The sequence below is a fragment of the Lithobates pipiens genome, unplaced genomic scaffold (genome assembly GCF_037356315.1).
Source record: "Lithobates pipiens isolate NorthernLeopardFrog02 unplaced genomic scaffold, aLitPip1_a1.2 Scaffold_16, whole genome shotgun sequence".
NCBI classification, from domain to species: Eukaryota; Metazoa; Chordata; class Amphibia; order Anura; family Ranidae; genus Lithobates; species Lithobates pipiens.
In genome coordinates, this window is record NW_027507748.1 from 436,006,861 (window position 1) to 436,032,576 (window position 25,716).

Here is a 25,716-nt window from a genome sequence, read left to right on the forward strand (position 1 = left end):
CCCTTTTTCTAAAGTAATAGCAAACATACATAATGATAGTACCTGCATGATTACTTCACAATTAAAAAAAAAAAAAAAAAAAAAAAAAGAAGAAGACATACCTATGGTTCAGTGTTTTCTAAAAAGTGTTTTGCACAATATACAAATTGTAAATGTATATGTATTTATATAAATAAACACATAGTCTCAATATTTTACACTGAGCTTCTGCAATCCGGTAAATTCACAATCAGGATCCAAGCTATGTGTGAAGTCCACCAGACAACTATTTTCAGCCGTGTGTAAATTATACTGGAAGAGGTTTTCTAATATACAGAGAAACCTAATCAGCCTGGAGTTGGCCTGCCACATGACTAACCAGTGATGTCTGTTGCTATATCAAGATAATGGAGCATATGCAAGGCCCCAGGCAGGACTGCTTTAGTCTCCTCTATGGTCCACTCCAAAAACAAAGCATCAAATATATTTTTTCCTCCTCACTACTGCACAAATCCACTCCTTTTTATGAAAATACACCACGTATATTTCAATAATAATTTAGTAAATGGGACATTTGCTATGTAGTAATATTTCTAGAGTTTGCAGATTGAAGGAGGATCGGCCACACTGCATGCCTGGCTGGGATTAGGGGAGTCTCTGCCAATAACTCCTATTGAACTAAGAGAATTATAAAATATAGTCACAAGATGGGGTCTACCTTACTACAGTACAATGCGCAGAAAATGCACAGTACAGGAAAAAAAAAGCTGCAGTTGTGTTTCTCAAGTCCTAAATTATAATAAATGACAGCAGGAAGGGGACGGTTTTGCATTTCCATTGCACACCAACTTAAAAAAACGCTCCTAGCAGCAGCTTTTGAGCGTTTTTTTTCCTGCTTCTAGAAGCAAACAGTGTTGCACGCTATTTTAGTCTAGAAAAGTTTTTGAAGCTTCTATGAGCTGGAAAACAAAAACTTTGTGTGTGTCTTTGAGAGCAATTTCCCAGCTGAAAAAAAAAAAGGCTGAAAGCTCCGAACTGCTGCTAAAAGCCGCCACAATATTATGAGTGTTTTTCAGGCATCTTGTAGCTTATAGTGTGCAGAGACTGCTACTATTTTAGCAGCAGAAATTAGATGTTTGTTTACACCATTCTTTACAGGAAAATTTGTGTTTTGTAACTTCCTCATTCTACTTTAGGAACAACTTTTTTTGGGGGGTGGGGTGGGGGTTGGGAGTGGCTTTATATAGCATGCCACCAAATACAATTGTCTGCATGCATATTACAATGCATACATGGGACCCAAAACAATACCAGTGTGTGGCAACCTTAATAAACTAGAATTTAAAATGAAATAAATATAGCAAATCAATGTGGCTGCCCCTTTAAAAGTGAATGAGAACACCTCCAAATGGTATAAATAGTAAAAGGATGGTGCTGACATGTGATTGTTACAAATTAGTGATATATAGAACTTATAAATCCATGCATACAAATAGAAAATTGAAATAATTAAATAATGAATGATAAAAGTGAATGTACACTCACCAGAGGCGTTTGACTCTTTGTTACAGGTAGGTCACAATGAACTTATATCACAAAAAGCTGGGATTCCCCTGGTAGGCAACTCCAATTAGTTCCTTTGTGACAATGAGATGGTCATATAGAAGAGGGAACCCACGGGAGTCAAGATAAAGATACCATAGTGTTGTATTTTTATTAAAATTGGTGTCAGTGGAAGGAAACAATCCCCAGGACGGATGGGCAGTAAGTCGAGTGAGGACAAGATGCAACTCTATGCCCTTATTTGACTCTATGCCCTTGGAGGACTGGAGCGACATTAAACGGCACTTCCACCCTGCGGCCTTAAAGGGCCCATTTTTTTACCCTACATCTCACATTAAAGCAGCCCTGTCCTGCTTATTTCTATCACAAGGCATGTTTACATTCCTTGTAATAGGAATAAAAGTGATAAAAAAATTTTTTTTTTAAAGAGACAGTGTAACAATAAGAAAAAAAAAATTATATTTTTTCTAATATTTTCTCTCTCTCTATAATATATATATATATATATATATATATATATACACACACACATACATACACACACACACACACACACACACACACATACATACATACATACATACATACATACATACATACATACATACATACATACATATATATATATATATATATACACACAACCCATCCCTCCGAGCTTGCGTGCAGAAACGAGCCCATACGCAAGTCGTGCCCACATATATAAACAGTGTTCAATCACACATGTGAAGGTATTGCCACAATTGTTAGAGCAAGGGCAATAATTCTAGATATAGACCTCCTCTGCAACTCAAAACTGGTAACCTGTAGAAATTTGTAAACGTCGCCTATGGAGATTTTTAAGTACGAAAAGTTCGTCACCATTCCATGAGCAGGCGCAGTTTTGAAACGTAACACGTTAGGTATGAATTTACTCGGCATAACATTATCTTTCACATTATAGAAAAAAAATTGGGCTAAATTTACTGTTTTCTTATTTTTTAATTTAAAAAAGTGTATCCCCCCCCAAAAAAATGTGTTTGTAAGACAGCGGTCTTAAACGCATTTTTTTGTAAAAAATACAGTGTGAAAAAGTATTGCAATGATCTCCATTTTATTCTCTAGGGTCTCTGCTTTAAAAATAAAAAAAGGGATATAATGTTTGGGGGTTCTAAGTAATTTTCTAGCAAAAAAATACAGATTTTAACTTGTAACCAACAAGTCTCAGAAATAGGCTTGGTCCAGAAGTAGTTAAATAAATCACAATTTTAAAAAAAGCATTTGTGTCAAAAAAGTGCAGGGGCTTGAAAATGCACGGGAGTCTTTTGTCAGGTCAATCAGTCTTCTTCATCATGACTTAGATGTTGGATGGCAATCAATACCACCATTGATACACACATTTTCTGTTATAGATGAACATTACAGTCACCGAGTAGAAGAAATAGTGTAAGCTGGCATTTGCAGGCAAGTGATGAAAGTCACAGGTAGCTAAATCACAGTATAACGTGAAAAATAACATGTAGCCGGGTATGTGTGCAGGAGGAAGATCAAGTACTTAGAGGATGATATATAGGAAATGTGGACCCAGAATGCTGTGGAGGGCAGAAACCAGCCAGGCTTGTTTCAATAATAGGTTTCATCAAAACTGAAGTGAAAGGAGTTCTTCAATAGCTCTTACAATTTTCTCCATTCTGGAATGGTTAATGAGTCAAAACTTATGTCAGGATTTTTCTCTGTCACTCAGCGAGGGAGATTTTCCATTAATTCCTATCCTGTTAATGCTTGTACAAGAAAAAAGGAAGCAGGGCGGAAACTAACTCTTCTCCATTTTACTAAAAATATATTTTAGTTTTTGTCTGTGTTCCTGTTGTAAGGATTTCCCATAACTTCCTTTGAAGGGAATAGTCCCAGCAAGGGCACAGGTAGCAATGAAAACCTGATAGAGACTCTAACCCTTATGCACTCTCCTACAGCATTATTTTAAAACAAAAACACAGGGAGGTGTTGGTTGGTTTGGTTTATGGACATAGTGTACAGAGAAATTGCAGTGATCGCAAAAAAAAAAGTAGGGATGCACCGATATATCGGCCGCTGAAAACGATCAGTCGAAAATAGGGTAATCTGCGTTAAAAAAAAAAAAGAAAAAAAAAAAAAAAGTGCAGATAATGGCATGCTGCATCCCACCGACGTCATGCAAAATTGTGTCCCATTGGCGCCAATGCAAACTCGCGGGCAATTGACTTCAATATTCAAAAACGCCAGCCATATTAAATGTAAAAAAAAAAAAAAATTTTAAAAACTGTCCATTTCGCTTTCTGTCTTCAGCCAAGAACATCCTGAATTTTCGGTTTCAGTACTGGAATTTTCATTCCGCTGCACCACTAGTGATCTGTACTAACATCTGAGAGCCTGTCCCTTCCTTTCACAATGAATGAAAGCAAAATTAATGAACTTTACATTTAATTATTAGTACACTAGTGTGAATCTGTTTTTATCAAGACTAGGGATTTTCCGCCATCTTTTTCGGTGCCGATACGATACCAATATTTCGGCCACCTCTCAGGCTGATATCGTGTGCTGATATTCTGTACATTAAAAAAAAAAAAATTTACACTTTTTTTTAAATCACCGTTATTGCTGTCACAAGGAATGTAAACATCCCTTGTGACAGCAATAGGCAGGGGCAGGTACTCTTTACAGAGGGATCGGGGGTCTATAAGACCCCAAACCCCTCCTCTGCACTTGAAAGTATTCAAAACGTCAAGATCAGCATTTTTGAATACTTTTTATTTTTTAAAACTGGCGCTTTTAAAATGCCAGTAATGTGGAAAGTCATGACATCACTTCTGGGTTACTGGATCCGAGACCCAAACAAGGCCGATGCTTTGTTCGGCAAGCCAGCGGATGGGCGGCTGGTTGCTCAGGCCTCCTGGTGGGATGGGAGAGGCCAGGTGAGCGGCGAGAAGGGCTGCTTGTAATGATAGCTGAGCGGTTGTTATCACAATAATGCCGACCGTCCGCTCTAAAGAACGGTACCGGGGTGATGCCTGCAGCTGCAAGCATTACCCCAGTAAAACCCCTTGAAGCAACATTAGTAATATCGGGTATGTTTATGGCGGTTCTTCAAAAAAAGTGGATATCAGCCACTGATAATCGGTCGATCCCTAATGTAGACAAATGATGAAAATTTGTTTGGAAAACCTAAGCACTGTATGATCTTCTCTTTAAGCAAACATATGAACCTTTATGATATGAATACTGGTCTGAGTCTAATGCTCCGTACACACGATCGGACTTTCCAGCAACAAAACTGTGGATTTTGGTTCGAAGGTTGTTGGCTTCAACTTGTTGTCTTGCATACACACGGTCACACAAATGTTGGCCAACAATTTCGAACATAGTGACGTACTATGTGGTTTTTCAGCTCTTTAGCGCCACCCTTTGGGCTCCATCTGCTAATTTTGTGTTAGTAGAAGTTTGGCAAGTGTTGATTCGCGCTTTTCTTTTTGTGTTTTTCATTTAGAGCTATTATTATTATTATTCTTGATATCACTTGAAAAAAAAAAAAAAGAAGCCTTTGAAAATTTGTTTGCAATAACTCCATCAGTATCACCAGCAAAGCAGCTTCATTATTACCCCATTAAAGAAGAAGAGAATGTGCGCTGCATTTGGAGATTTCCTAATTTGCCACGTCACGAATGTTAATTCTCCATTACGAACGCTAGTTTACAAGACCGGCCACTTCTGCTTCTGAGCATGCGTGGACATTTGTACACACAATCAGAAATTCCGACAACAAAAGTTTGTTGGTGGAAAATTTGTGAACCTGCTAGCCAACATTTGTTGGCGTAAAGTCAGACAATATTTGATGGAGTATACACACGGTTGGACTTTCCGCCAACAAGCTCACATCCAACATTTGTTGGCGGAAAATCCGATCGTGTGTACGGGGCATTAGGCTCCATTCAGACCCAAGCGTATCGATTTACTGGCGTTTTTTAAGCTTTTTCTGCAGCTTTTTACAAGCTTATTTAAAGCGTTTTAGAAGTGTATTACAAGCATTTTACAGCTTCAGGAGTTTATGTTTAGAAAGCACTTGGGGGAGGAGAGGGAGAGGGAGAGAAAATTATAAGTGGAGAGCTGGTAGTAAAGGCTCCATTCACATCATGGCGTTCTGTTTTGCAGGCAGAATCGATGCAATTCGGCCCGTAATTTGGAAACGCTGCAAATCGCAGGATGCCTGATGCCCCCAAAGAAGTCCAAAACGACTTTTGGGAAACTGACCTCCCGCGATATTACAGCAATTTGTCGAGCGACAATCGCAGCGATTAAGGTGTTATTCAAAGTAAGAGGTATTGCAAGGACGTCCCGCAATTTGTGGCATTTCTGAATTGGCCTTGGAAGGAATGGGGGGGGGGGGGGGGGGGAGTGCCCAGTATTGAAGTGGTTAAGGTACTGAAGTGGCCTAGCCAGTCTCCAGACCTTAATCCCATTAAAAATATGTGGAGGGAGCTGAAGGTTTGAGTTACCAAACATTAGCCTCGAAACCTTAATGACTTGGAGAGGATCTGCAAAGAGGAGTGGAACAAAATCCCTCCTGAGATGTGTGCAAACTACAAGAAATATCTGACCTCTGATTGCCAACAAGGGTTTAGCCACCAAGTACTAAGTCATCTTTTGCAAATACTTTTTTCACTCATTAAAATGCAAATCAATTGTTACGTTTTTTTAAATTAGTTTTTCTGTCTCTCACTATTAAAATAAACCTACCATTAAAATTATAGACTGATCATTTCTTTGTCAGTGGGCAAATGTACAAAATCAGCAGGGGAGCAAATACTTTTTTACCCTCATTGTACATACCTGCATACATTGATAACAGGTCAGGGATCAATAGGATCCTTTAAGCTGATGGCACCTTCCTTGCTCCCCAGCAAGATTACACATAAACCTCAATATTTGACAGCACCTGGGCACTAGAGACTATTGCCCATAAGCATCAAGCAACAATTCTTTGGGAGTGGTAACCCTTTTTTGGTGACCCTTTTATCACCTCTCTAGAACCCCCCCACCATCACCAATGCTAAAAGAAACAGAAGCTGACCCGTTCGCATGCCTGGTATGCTGGGCAGGCAGCATTTGGGCTGCACGTACTTTGTTTTCATTGCTTTCATTGGGACAGAGCCTTTGAAAAGTGCAGGCTCAGTGTTACTGAGTGAAAAGGCTGTTCAACAACTGCGGCAGGTGCAATGGCCGGCAGCAATGCTCAGCGACACTGAACCTGTCAACAGGCTCCCCATTACTGAAGAGGCGTGATAACTGTGACAGGCACAGCAGCCGGGCAAAGAGCTTAGTAACAGCCTGGGGTTTTATTAGGCTTATTAGAATGGAGTGTCCAATATGGTGCCTCAGTGTCACTCCAACCCTGCATTCTCATTGGTGGCATGGCCCTGTTTACCAGAAGTACCTGTCCTGTTAAAGTTAAAGTATCAAATTCGAGAAGTGGGAAGAAATAATCTATTACACAGCTGTCACCATGTGGTGTTTCTTTTGGAAGTTTTCCCCATCTACCCTTTTTCGAGTGACAACCGTACAATTTAAAATTTACCATCATTTGTCCCAGTGCACTACAAGACAAACCGGATTAGCAAAATACCCTGTCAGATGTTCTAAGACCCTGGTGCCCAACCTGTGGCCCTTTGGTATGTGATGTGCGGCCCTTGGACCTCAGCAGTCTGTAGTGGGAACATTGATTAGGGTAAGAGCATTGATCTCTACTAGTCTCTGGTAACATGTTCCCAGTATCGTATTGTCTTCTGCAGTATATCCCTAGTTTTCTCGATTAGACCCCTTTCACACTGGGGCGTTTTTCAGGCGCTTTAGCGTTAAAAAAAAAAAAAAAAAAGCACATGTAAAGCGCTTGAAAGAAGCCTCATTTGCAATCCCAATGTGAAAGCCCAAGTGCTTTAAGAGCCCTTTCACACTGCCAGCACCCAAAAAACGCTTGTAAAGCGCCGCTTAAACTAGCGGCACTGGACAAGTGTTTTTCGAGCGCTAGTGGGGCGCTTTTAACCCCTGCTAGTGGCCAAATAAAGAGTTAAAATTGCCCACAAAGAGCCGCTGCCAAAAGCGCTTTGCAGGTGCTTCCCACTGATTTCAATGGAAAGGGGCGCTTTGGAAGCGGTGTATTCATCGCTCCAAAAGCGCTGCAAAGAAGCTGCTTACAGGACTTTTTTTGACGCCCTGCCAGCGCAGTGCCTCAGTGTGAAAGCACTCAGGCTTTCACATTGGGATTGCAGTTACAGCTTCTTTCAGCCACTTTTTTTTTAAAGCTAAAGCACCTGAAAAACGACCCAGTGTACAATGGATCTCAGTGTGAAAGCACTCGGGCTTTCACATTTAGATTGCAGATGAGGCTTTTTTCAAGCACTAAAGCGCCTGAAAAAACGCCTGAAAAACACCCCAGTGTGAAAGGGGTCTTAAGTCTTCCATTTCTGACAGTCCTCTCAAGCATTACATATGTTTAACATTATGTGCAGCCCTTTGTTGTCAGGGAGTGCATTTGAGGCCCCCTTTAGCTTATAGATGGACAACCACTGATCTAAGCTCTTCACCTCTCTATCCAAAACTAAAACAAAACCTGACCTGTGCATGTGCTTTATAAACAAGGCGAGTGTGAAGGGAATGCATTTCTAAATATAACAGAATAGACATTTTACTTATACAATTATTTTGATAAATATTCCTTATTATCTTATTATTATTATCATCATCATTCCTTATTATCTGGTTGCTGTGTTTATGCTTTTGTAGTTTATTTACAATACTTTATTTGTGCACCACTACTTCCTCCAAAATCCCCACCCAGAAACAAAGTGGCAAATTCTGAGAATAATTACTCTTTCAGACTGTTGATATAATAAAAGAGATTATAAAGTAATGTCTCTAACAAAAACGAATGGCAATGATCTAATGCAAAACATTTATCGGTTTTCTTACTTATCTTACAAATGCATTAAGACATTAAATAAAACAAAGCACACAAACCAAAGAAATAATCAGCAGAAATGCCGAATTCTACATCTCTACTCTTTAAATTACTCATTTTTTCAATTGGTATTCAAGGGGCTTTCCATAAAGCCCATTCTACATGACAAATACAATGTGTATCTGTAAAATGATGCACTAAGCGTATCTTGTGTCATTATCTATGATGAATACAAAAGCAGCATTTGTGTGCATGCACCATAAACAATCATAATGCATACCTACACTTGCTTTCCAGTGGTGACAACATCTCTACACGGACATATCACATATCCTCAAGACCTTTAAAGGAGAAGTACAGCCAAAGCTCGTTTTGGCCAAGCATGCCACCCGGCAGGTCAGGAAAGGAAGGGGACCAGCGACCCCCCCCCCCCCCCCCAGGACTATACCAGACAGGCATGCCCTCAACATGTGGGGGTGTGGGTGCCCTGCGACCCCCCACCCCAAAGCACCATGTTGATGAGGACAAGGGCCTCTTCCTGACAACCCTAGCTGGTGGTTGTCGGAGTCTGCAGGCGGGGGGCTTATCAGAATCTGGAAACCCCCCTTTAAGAAGGGGGCCCTCAGATACCTCGCCCCCCCCCCACCATGTGATAAGGTATCGGGTACATTGTACCCCTACCCATTCACCAAAAAAAGCAGTGAAATGTAATAAACACTAGAGCTGTTTTTTTGACAATTCCTTTATTATTAGCTCTGTCTTCTCTACCCGTCTCCTCCTCAAGCTGTCTTCCACTGCTTTTTTGGTGAATGGGAGGGGTACGATGCATCTGATACCCATTCACATTGGGGGGCAGGGATCTGGGGGCCCCCTTCCTAAAGGGGGGCTTCCAGATACCAATAAGCCCGGACAACCATCGGCTAGGGTTGTTGGGAAGAGGCCCTTGTCCTCAACAAGGGGGCAAAGTGCTTTGGATTGGGGGAGCGCAGAGCTTGCTTGTCTCCTCCTTTTCCTGACCTGCCAGACGGCATGCTTGGATAAGGGTCTGGTATGGATTTTGGGGAGGGGAACCCTGCTCCTTTTTTTTTTTTTTTTTTGCCGCCAAATTTATTTTTTTACATTCATCTTTCAGCTGATGACTCATCGGTTGCCAAGGATGCGGCCTTAGCAACCAGCTATATACAGTGGGGGTTATTCACGAAAGGCAAATCCACTTTGCACTACAAGTGCACTGCAAGTGCAGTCGCTGTAGATCTGAAAGGAAGCTCTGAAATGAGTGGAAGCTCTGCTGATTTTATCATCCAATCATGTGCAAGCTAAAATGCTGTTTATTTTCCTTGCATGTCCCTCTCAGATCTACAGTGACTGCACTTCCAAGTGCACTTGTAGTGCAAAGTGGATTTGCTTTTCGTAAATAACCCCCAGTGTGTTTTACAGTGCGTTTAAAGAGAGAAAAAAAAATACATAACACACAAAATGCATGAAAACTGCAAAATAGCATAAAAAAACCGCTGGTTTAAAAATGCACTGAAAAACCTGCCTGAAAAACACATCCGCATAGATGTGGACCTAGACAAACACTTTTGGGCGCATCAAGCATTTGAGCATTAATGGATTTCATTTGCCAAAATATTTATTTACTTTGTCAAATGGAATAAATTGAACGCCCAAGTACTAAAACGCAGCTAGAATTTAAGCGCATTTAAAAGCCTCAACTTTTTTTCTGCTCAACAGCTCCTCTCCTGAATGTTAGTGATGTTTTTTTTTTTTTAGCTTGTAAATGTCTATGTGTGTATGGACACATAGGCTAACATAGGAGGTGCTCTAAAGCCTCATACACACGATCGGACTGTACAAACTTTCCCGTGGATTTTTGTACAAAGGGCGTCGGCCATGAACTTGTATTGCATACACATGGCAGAACTTTTTCAGCCAATTTTCACAAAATCACGTGGTTTTTCTGCTCTTTATCGCCACCTTTGGTCAACTTCTATTTTGTTGCCTGATCTTTTCTATTGGTTCTGAGCATGTCCTATGGTTTTCTGTACACACAATCGGACTTTGCTCCATCGGACCTTTGTTGCTGAAAAGTTTGTCCGTTCACGCAGCCAACAAAAGTCAGATGAAAACCAAAAAAGTTTGTCCGATGGAGCGTACACACGGTCGGCTGTTGCCTTAGAAACAGCCAATTTGCATGTTTGTGATCAAAAAGTCTGGTCGTGTGTATGGGCCTTCACAGGCTCAAAACAAAAAACGCCAAAACACCTGTAAAAGAAAAGAAGTGTTATGCCGGCCATACACAGTTCGAATTTCGGAATTAATTTTCTTTCGAAAATCGTATCTAAGAATTTTCGTATGAATCTCGCACCAATAGTGGGCTGCAGCAACAGCCGATTTTCGTGCGGAAATCAAATTTGAGGAATCGGACATGTTGGAAATTTTTTGGAAAAACAAACAATATTCCAATCAATGATGGGAAAATCGTGCGAGAAATGTAATAAGAAAAGAAAATTTATGGAGAGAAAAAATTCCCGGCCATGAAAATTCTTTTCTGTAGCAACATGAGGTGAAATTGAAGGCTTGGTCGGTCGAATTTCGAAAATCAATGGTGGCATCATCGGATCACAAAAAATAAATAAAAAAAATGAACTTTCTGATTTTGAATAGAAAATTCATTCAAAATTCAACCGTGTATGGCCGGTCGAATTTTGAACGAATTTTCTTTTCAAAATCAGAAAGTTCATTTTTTTTTTGTGATCCGATGGTGCCACCTTTGATTTTCGAAATTCGGCCGACCAAGCCTTCAATTTCACCTCATGTTGCTACAGAAAAGAATTTTCTTAGGCCCAGGGTGCATGAGGTCTTATTATGAACAGCAACAATAATGTGTGTACAAAGATGAAAGTCAAGGTACAGGTGCTTTGGGTCACACACCTAATATAGCCAACTACCATTTATTTGTTCTATTTAAAAAGATATGGAAGGGTTCATGTAGTTGCATAAAGCACTCTCTAGCTTAACACAGAGTAAAGAGAAAAACAATGTTAATAAAAACCTTAATATACTACTTGTATAGATTGGAATGTCTACAGGACTTAAAAGAAAACATTATAAAGTACTTTGGCTATAGACTTTTCCTATAAAAAGGTGAATTTCCTTTAAACCTTGTGTCTATCATCCATCCCTCTAAGCAAGACTGCAGCGTTCACCTCCCTAGCCACACACTGTTAATAATCAGAGCACCGGAAAAAGTCACAGCCACGCTCAGATAAAAAGAGTATTAAAAAATACGAACTGCGCTCTGTTCTTTCACCCTAATAAAAAAGAAGCCATAATCTTAATAAAATGACTCATAAAATACAATACTGGCCACAGTAATGCGGATAAGGCCTGCATCAGAAATCTCGTTAGAGATCCCAGATCTCCACTCTTGGCTGCACATTACTGATGTCAATTTGCTATGCAGTTCTAGTCACAGAAAGTAGCCAAAGGCAGCCCAGCATATCTCGCAGAAAACAAATGAAGTCACCTTGTCTGCCCGCCATTAAAAATAAAACATAGCTGAAGGTCATAAAACAATATGCTTGTACTGTAAGGCTGCATTCACACTACAGCGTTTTGAATCTCGCGAATCTGCCCGCGATTTGACAGCGCCGAGGTGTAAATGACAAAAACGTGGGACTCGCATTCCAGATGGCATTCATTTGAATGACACTTCAAATAGCAGTGTGGATTTTCACGCAAAGCCATCTCTAGGGTTTACAGAGAATGGTCCAAAAAAGAGAAAATATCCAGTAAGTGGCAGTTACTTGCTTTGTTGAGGTCAGAGGAGAATGAGCAGGCTGGTTCAAGATGATAGAAAGGCAACAGCAACACAAATAACCACTCATTACAACCAAGGTATGCAGAATACCATCTCTGAACGCACAACACATCGAACCTTGAAGCAGATTAATTACAGCAGCAGAAGACCACACAGGGTGCCACTCCTGTTAGTTAAGAACAGGAAACTTATGGTACAATTCGCAAAGGCTCACCAAAATTGGACAATAGAAGATTGGAAAAAGGTTGCCTGGTCTGAGGAGTCTCAATTTCAGCTGTGACATTTAGATGGTAGGGTCAGAATTTGGTGTAAACAACTATAAATAATGTCAAAATGGTTTCTTGAACATGACAATGAGTTCACTGTACTCCAATTGCCTCCACAGTCACCAAATCTCAATCCAATAGAGCACCTTTGGAATGTCATGGAATGGAAGATTCACATCATGCATGTGCAGCCGAAAAATCTGCATCAACTACGTGATGCTATCATGTCACTATGGACCAAAATCTCAGAGGAATGCCTGCGCCTGGTATACATAGTGATCCTATAGAAGTGTTATGCCGCGTACACACGAATGGACTTTCCAGGAGAAAAGGTCCGACTGACTTCCGAACTAATGGACTTGCCCACACACGAAAGTCTGTTTGTTTTGAACGTGATGACGTACGATGGGACTAGAAAAGGAAGTGCATCAGCCAGTAGCCAATAGCATCCCTTGAGTCGTATTTGGTCTGTCGGACCAGCATAGAGACAAGTGGTTTTCCCGATAGGAATTGAATCCGTCGGACAGATTTGAAACATGTTCTATTTCTAGGTCAGTCTGAATTTTATTAAGAAAAACGAACGGATTATCCCACACACGATCGGACTATCCGACGGAATGATTCCGTCTAACCTATTCTGCTGGCAAGTCTGGTCGTGTGTACGTGGAATGACAGTGAACAACTTATTTGGCATGAGGAAAACGTGTTTAAAGTGATTGTAAACCCTTATGTAGCACTAACCCACGAAGGAGCTGCTGGTTTTGCTGGGCTTAGCATTACCTTCTTGACCTCGTGTGCGTCTAGGGGTTTCCCATGGTAGACGGCCCAAAGAATTGCAGAAACTGACACTGGATCCTCTTTTTGGGATATTTATTTAAAAGATAACACAGTCTCTTAATGAAAAGTAGAGGGTTAGGAAGGAAGTTCAGGTACCTTTTTTTGGAACTGCAAAAAATAGGAAGTCTCCCACAATAGAAATCCAGAGAATTACTGTTTCACAACTGGATTTTCACCACTACTAGATAGGTCTCCTCTCACTAGGCCTAGCAGCCGATTGTTTAAGTAAAGCAAAGTCTCTCCCACTGACTTGAATGTAGAACACTTGAACAAAGTCTCTGCCACAGACTTGGATGTAACTGAGGGACGTAAGTAAACTTAGAGAGCTATCATACAGTACCAGTATCTCGCAGTCTGTCCAGCGATACCGTATGAGTGTAGATCCATTTAGTGTCCTTCAACTGAGCCTCCAGGCTCCTTCTGACAAGCTAGCCTTGTGCATGGCCTTCTCCCGAAGAGTCCTCCCCTGGATGCTTCTCCAGTTGCTGGGCCTTTCCTCAGGCGAGACGGCACTGGACCACATTTGAATCCTCCTCTCAGTTACTTCGTCTCGGGCTATCCAGCCCCAAGACTCAGAATTGGATGGATCCGCACCCCAGGCCATGAGGGCCATGGGGGCTGGACAGGAGGACCAGGACCAAGCAGACAGAAAGATCTTCTGGACTGGAACCCAGAAGCACGTGATGTCAGTACCTTAAATACCCTCTCCCAGAATGCACAGCAAGATGACACACCCACTGGGCTGATTCCGAGAAAGAAAGGCACGCAATACGCCTAGCTAAACTGCGTTCTCACACTTGCCAGCGGTGACAGCGACACCTGTGGCCAAGGAGAACCCAGTGCAATCCAGCTAGACTGGTAATGACACCATAATTTGGCATAATTAACCCCAAAACCCAACTGTGCCTTAGGACTATTAATTTGAAAAAAAAACATATAGCTCGTGCTCGTCAGGAGCCGGCACTACACTTACATATACCCAGCGACTGGTCTCAGCTGATATACAACTTATGCAGGAAGATTTGTTACATATGTGTGTGTCTATCTGCAGCTGTCTTTCCCCTAAACCCAAACTACAGAATTTACACAGGATCTAAAAAGGCTCTAAAAGAGGCTCTAAAAAAGCCTCTAAAAAAGCAGGGGGCAGAAAGCTGAAGTTACATCAGTGAGGAGAACTCAGAACCGATTGGAGGAAGGGACACACCCCTCTTCACACAGGAACAGAACTGAGGCTGTCAATCAGCTGGAGATCCCTCCCGGTCACCTTTTTTATTCTCTTGGTTTCAGTAAAACTCGTCAGAAGTGATTCATAGCAAAGAAAACTGATGAGCTCAGGCGTGTTCACATGGTCCACGTGCAGAGTCTGCCAGGAAGTCGGCGCAGCGCTGTGCTAATCACAGGTAGTGAGGCCTTGCCCCGATGCGTGGCTGCAGAGATCGGGCGATGTCTAACTGCCTGTGATTAGTGCAGAGCTGTGCCGACTTCCTGGAGGGCTCAGCACATGGACCATGTGAACACGTCCGAGTTCATCCCTAGCAAAGAAACAAAGCAGCAAACAGAAATTACACTTATGCATAGAGGGATCTGTTTTGTTCATATTTCATGTCTGACGTTTACAACCACTCTAAGGAAAAAATTATCATAAGAAAAATCCAGTAATGATGGTTGACTTCTAATGAAAATATACTCCACTTGTATATAGCATTCTACAGATAGCAGAACATCCAGTTTTAGAAGATGACATATGGGTTGGCATACGCATGTGGCTGAGCTGATAAAGGTATAACGAGATGAGATTTTAAATTAGCCATTCACATTATTATGAGCATCTCCATTATCGATCTATAACTATTAAAATTCAATTAATTTTTAGGAGACCAAATGGTGCAGCTCGTCAATGCTTATGTGAAACATGTCTTACTGTTGCTATAAAGCAGCTGACTGAGGGTCTGCACTCTGAACATACAGAAGAATTCTTCATCACACAGAAGTTTTACATTCCTTGTAGAGTTTCCCTAGCATAAGCTGAACAATATTAATATAGCTGTAGAATAAAATTATGTTTTTTTATGGGTTACCCGAGCATAGCCCTGAACACCAATCAGATAACGCTTTCATTGCCAACAGCAACATACTAACGTAAACAGCATGTCACGCTGTAACCTTGTTTTTGGTTAGAACTTTATTGTAATGTTGCAAAGTGACGTTTCATTCAGTCCTATTGGCTGCAGTGAAGTGTGATGCTGTGGATTGCATTGAACCATGCTGTGTTGAAAAAACGTACATGCCAATACTTTTTTCAGCACACACCACCACAGGGCAGTGGTGTGAACTGTCATGAGAGAGAACAAGGCATTTTGTTTATGACTGTATTAGGAAAGGATCCCCAGTGCAGCCCAATGCATCTGGTGTGAATGGGCTCTGAAAACGCAAGTATAGTTAGTAGGGATCGTCCAATTATCAGTGAGGCCGATTATCGTTTGCCAATAATCACTTTTTTTTTTTTAAGTATTGGGCACAAACTTACCCGATATTGCTTCAAGGGCTTTTACCAGGGTGATGCCTGCAGCTGCAAGCATCACCCCGGTACCGCTCTTTAGAGGGGACAGTCGGCTTTTCTGTAATAAAAACCGATGCGGCTCAGCAGCCTCTCGGCTGTTATTACAAGCAGATGGAGGGGACGTCCTCTCCTCCCACCAGGGCTCTCCCGTCCCAACGGGAGGCCCAAGCAACCATCCGGCACATCCGCCGGCTGGCCGAAGACCTGAATAAAGCCGATGCTTTGTTCAGGTCTTGGATATATTAACCCAGAAGTGATGTCATGACATCACTTCCCGGATTACTGGCATCTTAAAAGCACCAGTTTTAAAAATTATATAAAGTATTCAAAAACGCAGATCTAGATGCTTTGAATACTTTCAAGTGTGGAGGAGGGGTTTGGAGTCTTATAGATCCACGATCCCTCCATATAGAGTACCTGTCCCTGCCTATTACTGTCACAAGGGACGTTAACATTCCTTGTGACAGCAATAAAAGTGATAAAAAAAAAAAAGGGTACAATTTTTTTTTTTTTTTTTAATGTACAGAATATCAGCACACAATATTAGCCATTGGCCTGAGAGGTGGCTGAAATATCTGTATCGTATTGGCACCAAAACAAAACGATATTGGTCGATCCCTAGTAGTTAGAGAGGAAAACTTTTTAACACAGATACCTTTTCCGTTAAAAATACTTTGAAATATTTGTAAATAGTACATCTGCCATAACCATGTGCACATCTGCATTCAGACTGGTTGGGGAAGGAGCAGCACTATAGTCCAATCAAGCTTGACTGTATTGCTGTAATTCTAATCAATGGAATGTGCTGATTGGAGGCAAGTGAACAGCTGTTTTTCTTTGACTATCCAATCACAGTCTTTGACCTATATTCTTCTTGGATCTCAGTGGTGAACCGTACATGATCAGGACCTGACCATGGTGTCTGGCAGGAATATCTTGATTCCGAAGCTGGCTGAACAAAATGTAAAGTTTTTTTTTTGTCAAATGCCATAGTTCACAAATATGTATTTCAATGGTACATGTAGCCATTTGCTTACGCTAACATGAACCATATGCCACCGAAGAATTGGCACAATGATGTCCTGAAAAAGCATCTTATGTGGTTCTTACAATATCTGTTCTACTACATTAATGTGACACACAGGGAACCCATGAGTTTCAAAGTTAAATCATGCTCTTTTAGGCTGGGTTCACACTGCTGCAGGGGGAGATCCGGATGTGATTCGCACCGCAAATCACATCCGATCTCCGTAGCGATGCGAGTTCAGCCATACAGATAGTATGGCTGAATTCGCATCGCTCCCGCAGCAAACTCGCACGGGACCCTTTTTTTGGTCCGCAGCATAATCAGATCACATGGGGGTTCACACCATGCGATCAGATTCCTGTGCGAGTCGGCAGATCGCACTGAGATATGCGGACTGATCTGGGGGTGTCATTAACATATCATTGACACTCCCAGCCGTCCGCATAGGGCAGTGTGAACTGCCGGCGGGAGGTGTGCGATGCGGGAAAACGCCGCGGATTCGCGGCATTCCCGCATCGCAGCGGTGTGAACCCGGCCTTAAGAGGTTAAAAATTTATTAACAGAGTCAAATAGAAGCAGTACATAACTCTCCTATCCCTAGCTTTGGGGACTGCTTAAAGCAGAGGTAGGCAACCTCGGCCCTCCAGCTGTTTAGAAACTACAAGTCCCATGAGACATTGCAAGACCCTAACAATCACTGGTATTGCTTCTAGAGACAGAGTCATGATGGGATTTGTAGTTTCCCCACAGCTGGAGGGCTGAGGTTGCCTACCCCTGGCTTAAAGTGTTACTAAACCCAGGACCCTGCACTCACTATATCTGGTCTCCTACAGTACAGGAGGTCCCCGAGTTACAAACCTCCGACTTACAAACTACTCCTAGTTACGAACGGCAGGTGGCCCCGGCGGGCACATCGGAAAACAGCAGAAAACATCGGAAAACGCCATCCGAATTACAAACAAATCCGACTTAAGAACAAACAGGCAGTCCCCAACCTGTTCGTAACTCGGGGACTGCCTGTACACAGAACATGGGAATGCAATTAATGAATTTAGTAAATAAAAACTACTAAATACCTTTCCTCATCAGCAGTATATAGCAGTCTTATGAATTCTATCAGTGTCCGGCTGAGCACTGGTTAAAGCTTGTAGGAAGTGAAGTGTTTTCCTTCTCTGACTGTCCTATGAGGCTGCAGGACCCCTGACTTTCTGTCTGGACAGTGCTAATTGGCCAATTGGCTAATTGGCCACATGCACTCTCCCAAAAAAAAAAAAATAATAAAATAAATAAAAAAAATAAATAAATAAAAAAAAAAAAAAAAACTCTTAATCAGTGCTTCTGTGACAAACCCAGCGAATATTACATTTTAAGTCATCAGCAGATCCAGTGATCAAGGTAATTCAGGGCAAATGTAAACTTTTTCTGAAAAGCCGATCTTGAACCCTCCGACCCCTCAAATCTTCCCATTGGTTACAGACTCTACTACATCCCATTAAAGGAGCAGTGGAAAGGCCGAGTGGGTGCGAAGGGCTGTAGTAGATCATACGTGATTAAAAACACTGGAAATATGCAGGAAAAATAAATAAATAAATAAATCATAATCAACAAGGGCGCTTCATTTTTTTTAAAAAAACAGACGGGGCAGGGAGAAGTCCAATAATATAAAAAAAAAAAAAAAAAAAAAAAAAACAGCTTGCAGAAATGTAGTCCCTTGAAGCTAAAACACACAATACTGGTTTGCGTTAATCCAAAAGTAAAACAAAAAACTGTTCCACCTACAAGGTAGCATTCCTTTCCAGTACTTCTGTCTGCATGCCTGGGACTGATCAAGGAAAGCCAAATACTTAGCCCAATGTGGGATGGAAAAGAAAGATAAGGTAAACCCGCTTAGTCTGTGCCATAAACATACAAACATGCTGTCTACAGGAAACAAAAATGCAACGATATCAAAAATTATAACACCAAATAAAAACATCTCAACGCATTTAGAAATCATTCCCAGCTATAATTTACAGCTTTCATGAAAAGAAAGAAATGCTATGCCCTCAAGACAAAAACATGATGTTATGGAGTTATTCTGAAGGAACCCATGACATCTTCACCACAGCTTCCATAGACAAATATGACTTGTGATGTGACATTAACAAATGCCCCACAACTTGTTACCGATAAGGTTGTTGCATACAAAAAAATTGAGTTCTAGTGCAAAAACAGTGACTTTCATATTGACTACTTTCCTCTGTGATCTTCCTCATTTTAGCACAGCATATGACAAGTAAACTGCTGAGACCTGGGGTGTTCCGAATCATTTAGAGCAATACAACATCCAGATACATGGTACTACGGAGCGCTCAGCCTGCTACATAAAAGATACAGTCCTTCTACCACCTACAGTATGTGTACACCTGAGACATTAAATCACAAGTCTCTAGTTATCAATATGATCAGATGCAGTCACTGTTCAGGTATTCAGACCTCCGTTGTTATGCAGCTGTCCAAATACAATAGAAGGGTAGAGGAGATGCCTCCATCTATGCGCTTTAGTGAGAAAGGAGGAGTATGAGGGGTCTTCAAAAAGTTTCTGCACTTTTATATATTTAACTTAGTTTGAGGAAGTGTGGAAATTTTTTGAAGACCCACCCCGCCTATGGACTGAACAAGAAAAAAAAAAAATCTATATGTAGGGCTAGTCTTAAATAAAAAATAAATAAATAAATCCTATAAAGGATGTGCTATTGAATAAAGCATTATACAGTGGCTTAAAGTATTCATACACCTTGAAATGTTCCACATTTAGTCATGTTACAACCAAAAAAGTAAATGTATTTTATTGGGATTTTATGTGATAGACCAACACAAAGTGACACATAATTGTGAAGTGGAAGGAAAATAATGAATGGTTTTTACATTTTTTTTTACAAATAAATATGTGAAAAGTGTGGTGTGCATTTGTATTCAGCCCTCTTTACTCGGATACCCCTAACTAAAACCCAGTGGAACCAATTGCCTTCAAAAGTCACCTAATTAGTAAATAAAGTTATCCTATGTGTAATTTATTCACAGTATAAATACAGCTGTTCTGTGAAGCCCTCAGAGGTTTGTTAGAGAACTTTAGTGAACAAACAGAATCATGAAAGCCAAGGAACACACCAGACAGGTCAGGGATAAAGTTGTGGAGAAGTATAAAGCAGGGTTAGATTATAAAAAAATATCCCAAGCTTTGAACATCTCACGGAGCACTGTTCAATCCATCATCCGAAAATGGAAAGAGTATGGCACAACTGCAGACCTACCAAGACATGGCCGTCCACCTAAACTGACAGGCAAGGCAAGGAAAGCATTAATCAAAGAAGCAGCCAAGAGGCCCATGGTAACTCTGGAGGAGCTGCAGAGAACCACAGCTCAGGTGGGAGAATCTGTCCACAGGACAACTGTTGTGCACTCCACAAATCTGACCTTTATGGAAAAGTGGAAAGAAAGCCCTTGTTGAAAGAAAGCCATAAGAAGTCCAGTTTGCAGTTTGTTAGAAGCCATGTGAGGGACACAGCAAACATGTGGAAGAAGGTGTTCTGGTCAGATGAGACAAAATTGAACTTTTGACCTAAAAGCAAAATGCTATGTGTGCCGGAAAACTAACACTGCACATCACCCTGAACACACCATCCCCACTGTGAAACATGGTGGTGGCAGCATCATGTTGTGTGGATGCTTTTCTTCAGCAGCGAAGTTGGTTACAGTTGATGGGAAGATGGATAGAGCCAAATACAAGGCAATCTTAGAATAAAACATGTTACAGTCTGCAAAAGACTTAAGACTGGGGTGAAGGTTCACCTTTTAGCAGGTCAATGACCCTAAACATACAGCCAGAGCTACAATGGAATGGTTTAGATGAAAGCATAATCATGTGTTAGAATGGCCCAGTCCAAATCCAGACCTAAATCCAATTGAAAATCTGTGGCAAGACTTGAAAATTGCTATTCACAGACGCTCTCCATCCAATCTGACAGAGCTTGAGCTATTTTGCAAAGAACAATGGGCAAATGTCACTCTCCAGATGTGCAAAGCTGGTAGAAACATCCTAAAAAGACTTTAATTGCAGGGAAAGGTGGTTCTACCAAGTATCGACTCAGGGGGGCTGAATACAAACGCATGCTACACTTTTCAGAAATTTGTGAAAAATTTGAAAAAAGAAAATCATAATTTTCCTGTGCAGGGAGGTACAGTGGTGGAAGAAATGAAAAGGGGGTTCAGCGTTGGGCCAGATGAGCGGGGGGGGGTTCAGCGTTGGGCCAGATGAGCGGGGGGGGTTCAGCGTTGGGCCAGATGAGCGGGGGGGGTTCAGCGTTGGGCCAGATGAGCGGGGGGGGTTCAGCGTTGGGCCAGATGAGCGGGGGGGGTTCAGCGTTGGGCCAGATGAGCGGGGGGGGGTTCAGCGTTGGGCCAGATGAGCGGGGGGGGGGTTCAGCGTTGGGCCAGATGAGCGGGGGGGGGGTTCAGCGTTGGGCCAGATGAGCGGGGGGGGGTTCAGCGTTGGGCCAGATGAGCGGGGGGGGGGGTTCAGCGTTGGGCCAGATGAGCGGGGGGGGGGGGTTCAGCGTTGGGCCAATCATATGACCAACACATGTTGCGCACAGAACTAATAAAAGACAACGAAAGATCACATGACCAACTCTGACACTAATCAAAAAAGGTATTTACAAGCTGTCAATGGACCTGCCTTGATTTTACCAATACCATGTTCTACATACTGTATATATTCAAGCACATGCCATTGGGTTCCGCTAAACAAATCGAAAGTAAATGCACGTAAAAAGTGTGAATTATACCATTTAGACTACATGCACACAGGTGGTTTGGTCCGTAATTGTTTAAAATGGACATTTTTATGGGTTCCTGGGAGGCCCAGTAGCAGCATGCAGTTGAAATACGCCAAGGTGAAATACATTTCAGATGGAAGCTGTAACAAGTGGCCCTCACATTAGGTCTATATTCTCTGAATACCTCAGGCCGCTGGTAGTAGAGCTTCCCGGGCACCTGAAACTATTGGGAATTGGCACTGAGGGGATAAACACTTGTGTACTTCAGGCTTTAACATGATTATATGCCTTGGACAAAGTCCTATAAACACATGTATGTCATGGCTTGCGTGAATGAGCCCTTTAAAGGAATAAGACAGGTACCAAAGTCTCTGGGTTGTCAGAAGCTGTGTGTATTAGGTGTAGGAGGAAGTCCAATGGTTGGAAATGCATGAAATCCGCCTGTGTCAGTTCTACCTACATTTGTGTGCTGACAGATATGTGTGCAGTACTCTCAGGACATGAAATATCTGTATACACAGAGCACATGAGGTGCAATTCTCAGGTATACAGGCATACCCCACTTTTAAGTACACAATGAGGTTTATTTACTAAAGCTGGAAAGGTTTTATTTCCAAAGCTTAATTGAACAAACTGGGGTTAGAAGCTCACTCTCTAAAGTGTACCATCTCCTGGGAGTAGTGAGAGAAGATTTTATCAGACCTGAGGTAAAGTTCTTAGGTGTACCCTCTCCTAGGAGTAGAGTTTGTATCAAAAATGAGGTGCAGATGTCAGGTGTACCCCCTCCTAGGAGTAGTGAGGTTCAGTGGTCAGGTGTACCCCGAGGTGCAGTTATCCTCTGTACCCCCTCCTAGGAGTAGTGAGGTGTTGTCAGGTAAATTCCTTCCTAGTAGTAATGAGGCGCAGTTGTCAGGTGTACCACCTCCTAGTAGTGAGGTGCAGATGTGAGGTGACCCCCTCCTAGTAGTGAGGTGCAGTTGTCAGGTGTACCCCCTCCTAGTAGTGAGGTGCAGGTGTGAGGTGACCCCCTCCTAGTAGTGAGGTGCAGTTGTCAGGTGTACCCCCTCCTAGTAGTGAGGTGCAGGTGTGAGGTGACCCCCTCCTAGTTGTGAGGTGCAGTTGTGAGGTGAACCCCTGAAGTGCAGTTGTGAGGTGTACTCCCTCCTAGTAGTGAGGTGCAGTTGTGAGGTGTACCCCCCTCCTAGTAGTGAGGTGCAGTTGTGAGGTGTACCCCCTCCTAGTAGTGAGGTGCAGTTGTGAGGTGTACCCCCTCCTAGTAGTGAGGTGCAGTTGTGAGGTGTACTCCCTCCTAGTAGTGAGGTGCAGTTGTGAGGTGTACCCCCTCCTAGTAGTGAGGTGACCCCCTCCTGGGAATAGTGAGGAAGTTCCTATGTGTCCGGCCTATGTTGGACTTACCGGTAAACTTGGCCGCGCTGTCCCCATGTCCTCGGCGGCGCTGTAGGATGAAGTACTGGTTGGACTTGTGTGTGACCCACAACCGCAGCGCGTTCTTCAGCAGAACCTCTTCAGGCTTCAGCCACATCCTGACCGCCCGTGTCACAGCCGCTTCATGCCTGCACAGGGGACACCATGGTGAGAGCACAGCCCGGAACGGTTACCATCGGAGAGGATAGGGGAGTGTTCCTTGATGATCGGAGCCCGCACAGCCCTATTGTGATCATACGGCGGCGGAGGAAGGGCTGTCCTCCCTGTCACAGGCTGTGTTCAGGTGGCCAGAGATGGCACCTCAGTCCGCCGCCGTACGATCCTTACTTTCCCTCATCGTGCTAGCCGAGAGATGTGTGCTTCCTCCTTTGTCATCATACCACCTCCCCTCCCTGCCGATCTCCTCATACATGACTCCTGCCGCATCGATCAACGGCTTCTCACCTGCTCCTTCTGACATGCACACAGCCCGGATCTGGCTTGTTGTCTCTGCCTCACTCACAGCACATAACAGTTCCGGCATCCAGAGAGGAAGTTCATCCCAGCCAGCCCCGTACATCCTTCCTCGTCCTGCCTCATCCACACACAACACCCTCCTGCAATCACTGCTCGGCTTCTCTTCATTCCCAGGGAGTTCAGCTCAGACCCATGTACTATGATTGTAGATGAGGCTTCTCCTCATTCCTAGGGAGATCAGCTCAGACCCATGTACTATGATTGTAGATGAGGCTTCTCCTCATTCCTAGGGAGATCAGCTCAGACCCATGTACTATTATTGTATATGAGGCTTCTCATTCCTAAGGCGATCAGCTCAGATCCATGTACTATTATCGATGAGGCTTCTCCTCATTCATAGGGAGATCAGCACAGACCCATGTACTAATATTGTAGATGAGGCTTCTCCTCATTCCCAGGAAGATCAACTCAGACCCATGTACTTATATTGTAGATGAGGCTTCTCCTCATTCCCAGGGAGATCAGCCCAGAGCCATGTTCTATCATTGTAGATAAGGCTTCTCCTCATTTCTATCAGCCTAGACCCATGTGCTATTATCGGAGATGAGGCTTCTCATTCCCAGGGAGATCAGCCTACAGCCATGTACTATTATTGTATGACGCCTCTCCTCATTCCCAGCCTCCGAGGGAGATCAACTCAGACCCATATTGTAGATGAGGCTTCTCCTCATTCACAGTGAGATCAGCTCAGAGCCATGTTCTATCATTGTAGATAAGGCTTCTCCTCATTCCTAGGGAGATCAGCCTGGACCCATGTCCTATTATTGTAGATGAGGCTTCTCCTCATTCCCAGGAAGATCAACTCAGACCCATGTACTTATATTGTAGATGAGGCTTCTCCTCATTCCCAGGGAGATCAGCCCAGAGCCATGTTCTATCATTGTAGATAAGGCTTCTCCTCATTTCTATCAGCCTAGACCCATGTGCTATTATCGGAGATGAGGCTTCTCATTCCCAGGGAGATCAGCCTACAGCCATGTACTATTATTGTATGACGCCTCTCCTCATTCCCAGCCTCCGAGGGAGATCAACTCAGACCCATATTGTAGATGAGGCTTCTCCTCATTCACAGTGAGATCAGCTCAGAGCCATGTTCTATCATTGTAGATAAGGCTTCTCCTCATTCCTAGGGAGATCAGCCTGGACCCATGTCCTATTATTGTAGATGAGGCTTCTCATTCCCAGGGAAATCAGCCTACAGCCATGTATTATTATTGAATGAAGCTTCTTATTCCTAGGGAGATCAGCTCAGACCCATGTACTATTATGGTAGACAAGGCTTCACCTCATTCCCTGGGAGATCAGCCACCTTTTATTTTATTTTTAATAAATACTCGATGTCACTGCCCCCCACCATCCAATCAGATATCGCCTTATATTAATTGAAAAATGAATAGCAGCAGTGCCAAGCGAGTGCCCTTCCGTAATCAAAAAAGAAGCCACTGACACAGGACCCAGAAGATGACAGCTACCACTATAGTTGCGCTGACTATTTCAGTGATTTCCAACTTTTCCAGTGGCCCATCTGGTATGAGATATACATAGTCTGGGTCTTGAGTTTCAAAGATGACCATTCACAATTCTTTTCATTTATATTTACGAGCATTCAGCCCTAAAGCTGAACTCCGGCCACATATAAAAGTAACAGACTATGCAGCAAAAAATTGTATATAATATATATTTCTTGCTATTACCATAATCTATCACCATAATAAACTCTCCTGCTCTTGGCAAGTGCAGCTATACCACATACATGTTATTTCTTGTTAGTACTCAGAAACAATAGTGTGCATTTTGCTATTGACCATTGACCCTGACCCTAACCCTAACTCTGACACTGATCTAGCTCAGACCCTAATCTACCTACTTTTTTTCTTTTTACACACATTGTTTTTGTTTACATTTTCCTCCGTCG

The 25,716-nt window shown here is 42.5% G+C and overlaps 1 protein-coding gene across 5 annotated transcripts in view; it reads right to left on the bottom strand.

Annotated features, from left to right (window-relative positions):
- The window catches only part of TBC1D8 (TBC1 domain family member 8), a 117,537-nt gene extending 93,574 nt beyond the window's left edge, over positions 1-23,963 (bottom strand). For 2 of the 5 annotated variants that reach the window (XM_077482646.1, XM_077482645.1), the window contains exons 1-2: positions 23,730-23,960; positions 23,256-23,413 (exon numbers count right to left, since the gene is read on the bottom strand). In XM_077482646.1, coding sequence (XP_077338772.1) covers positions 23,256-23,282 — 27 coding nt within the window. In that variant the 5' untranslated portion in view covers positions 23,283-23,413; positions 23,730-23,960. The other 3 variants (XM_077482643.1, XM_077482644.1, XM_077482647.1) reach the window with 3 other exon arrangements.
- Between the last annotated feature and the right edge of the window lie 1,753 nt (positions 23,964-25,716).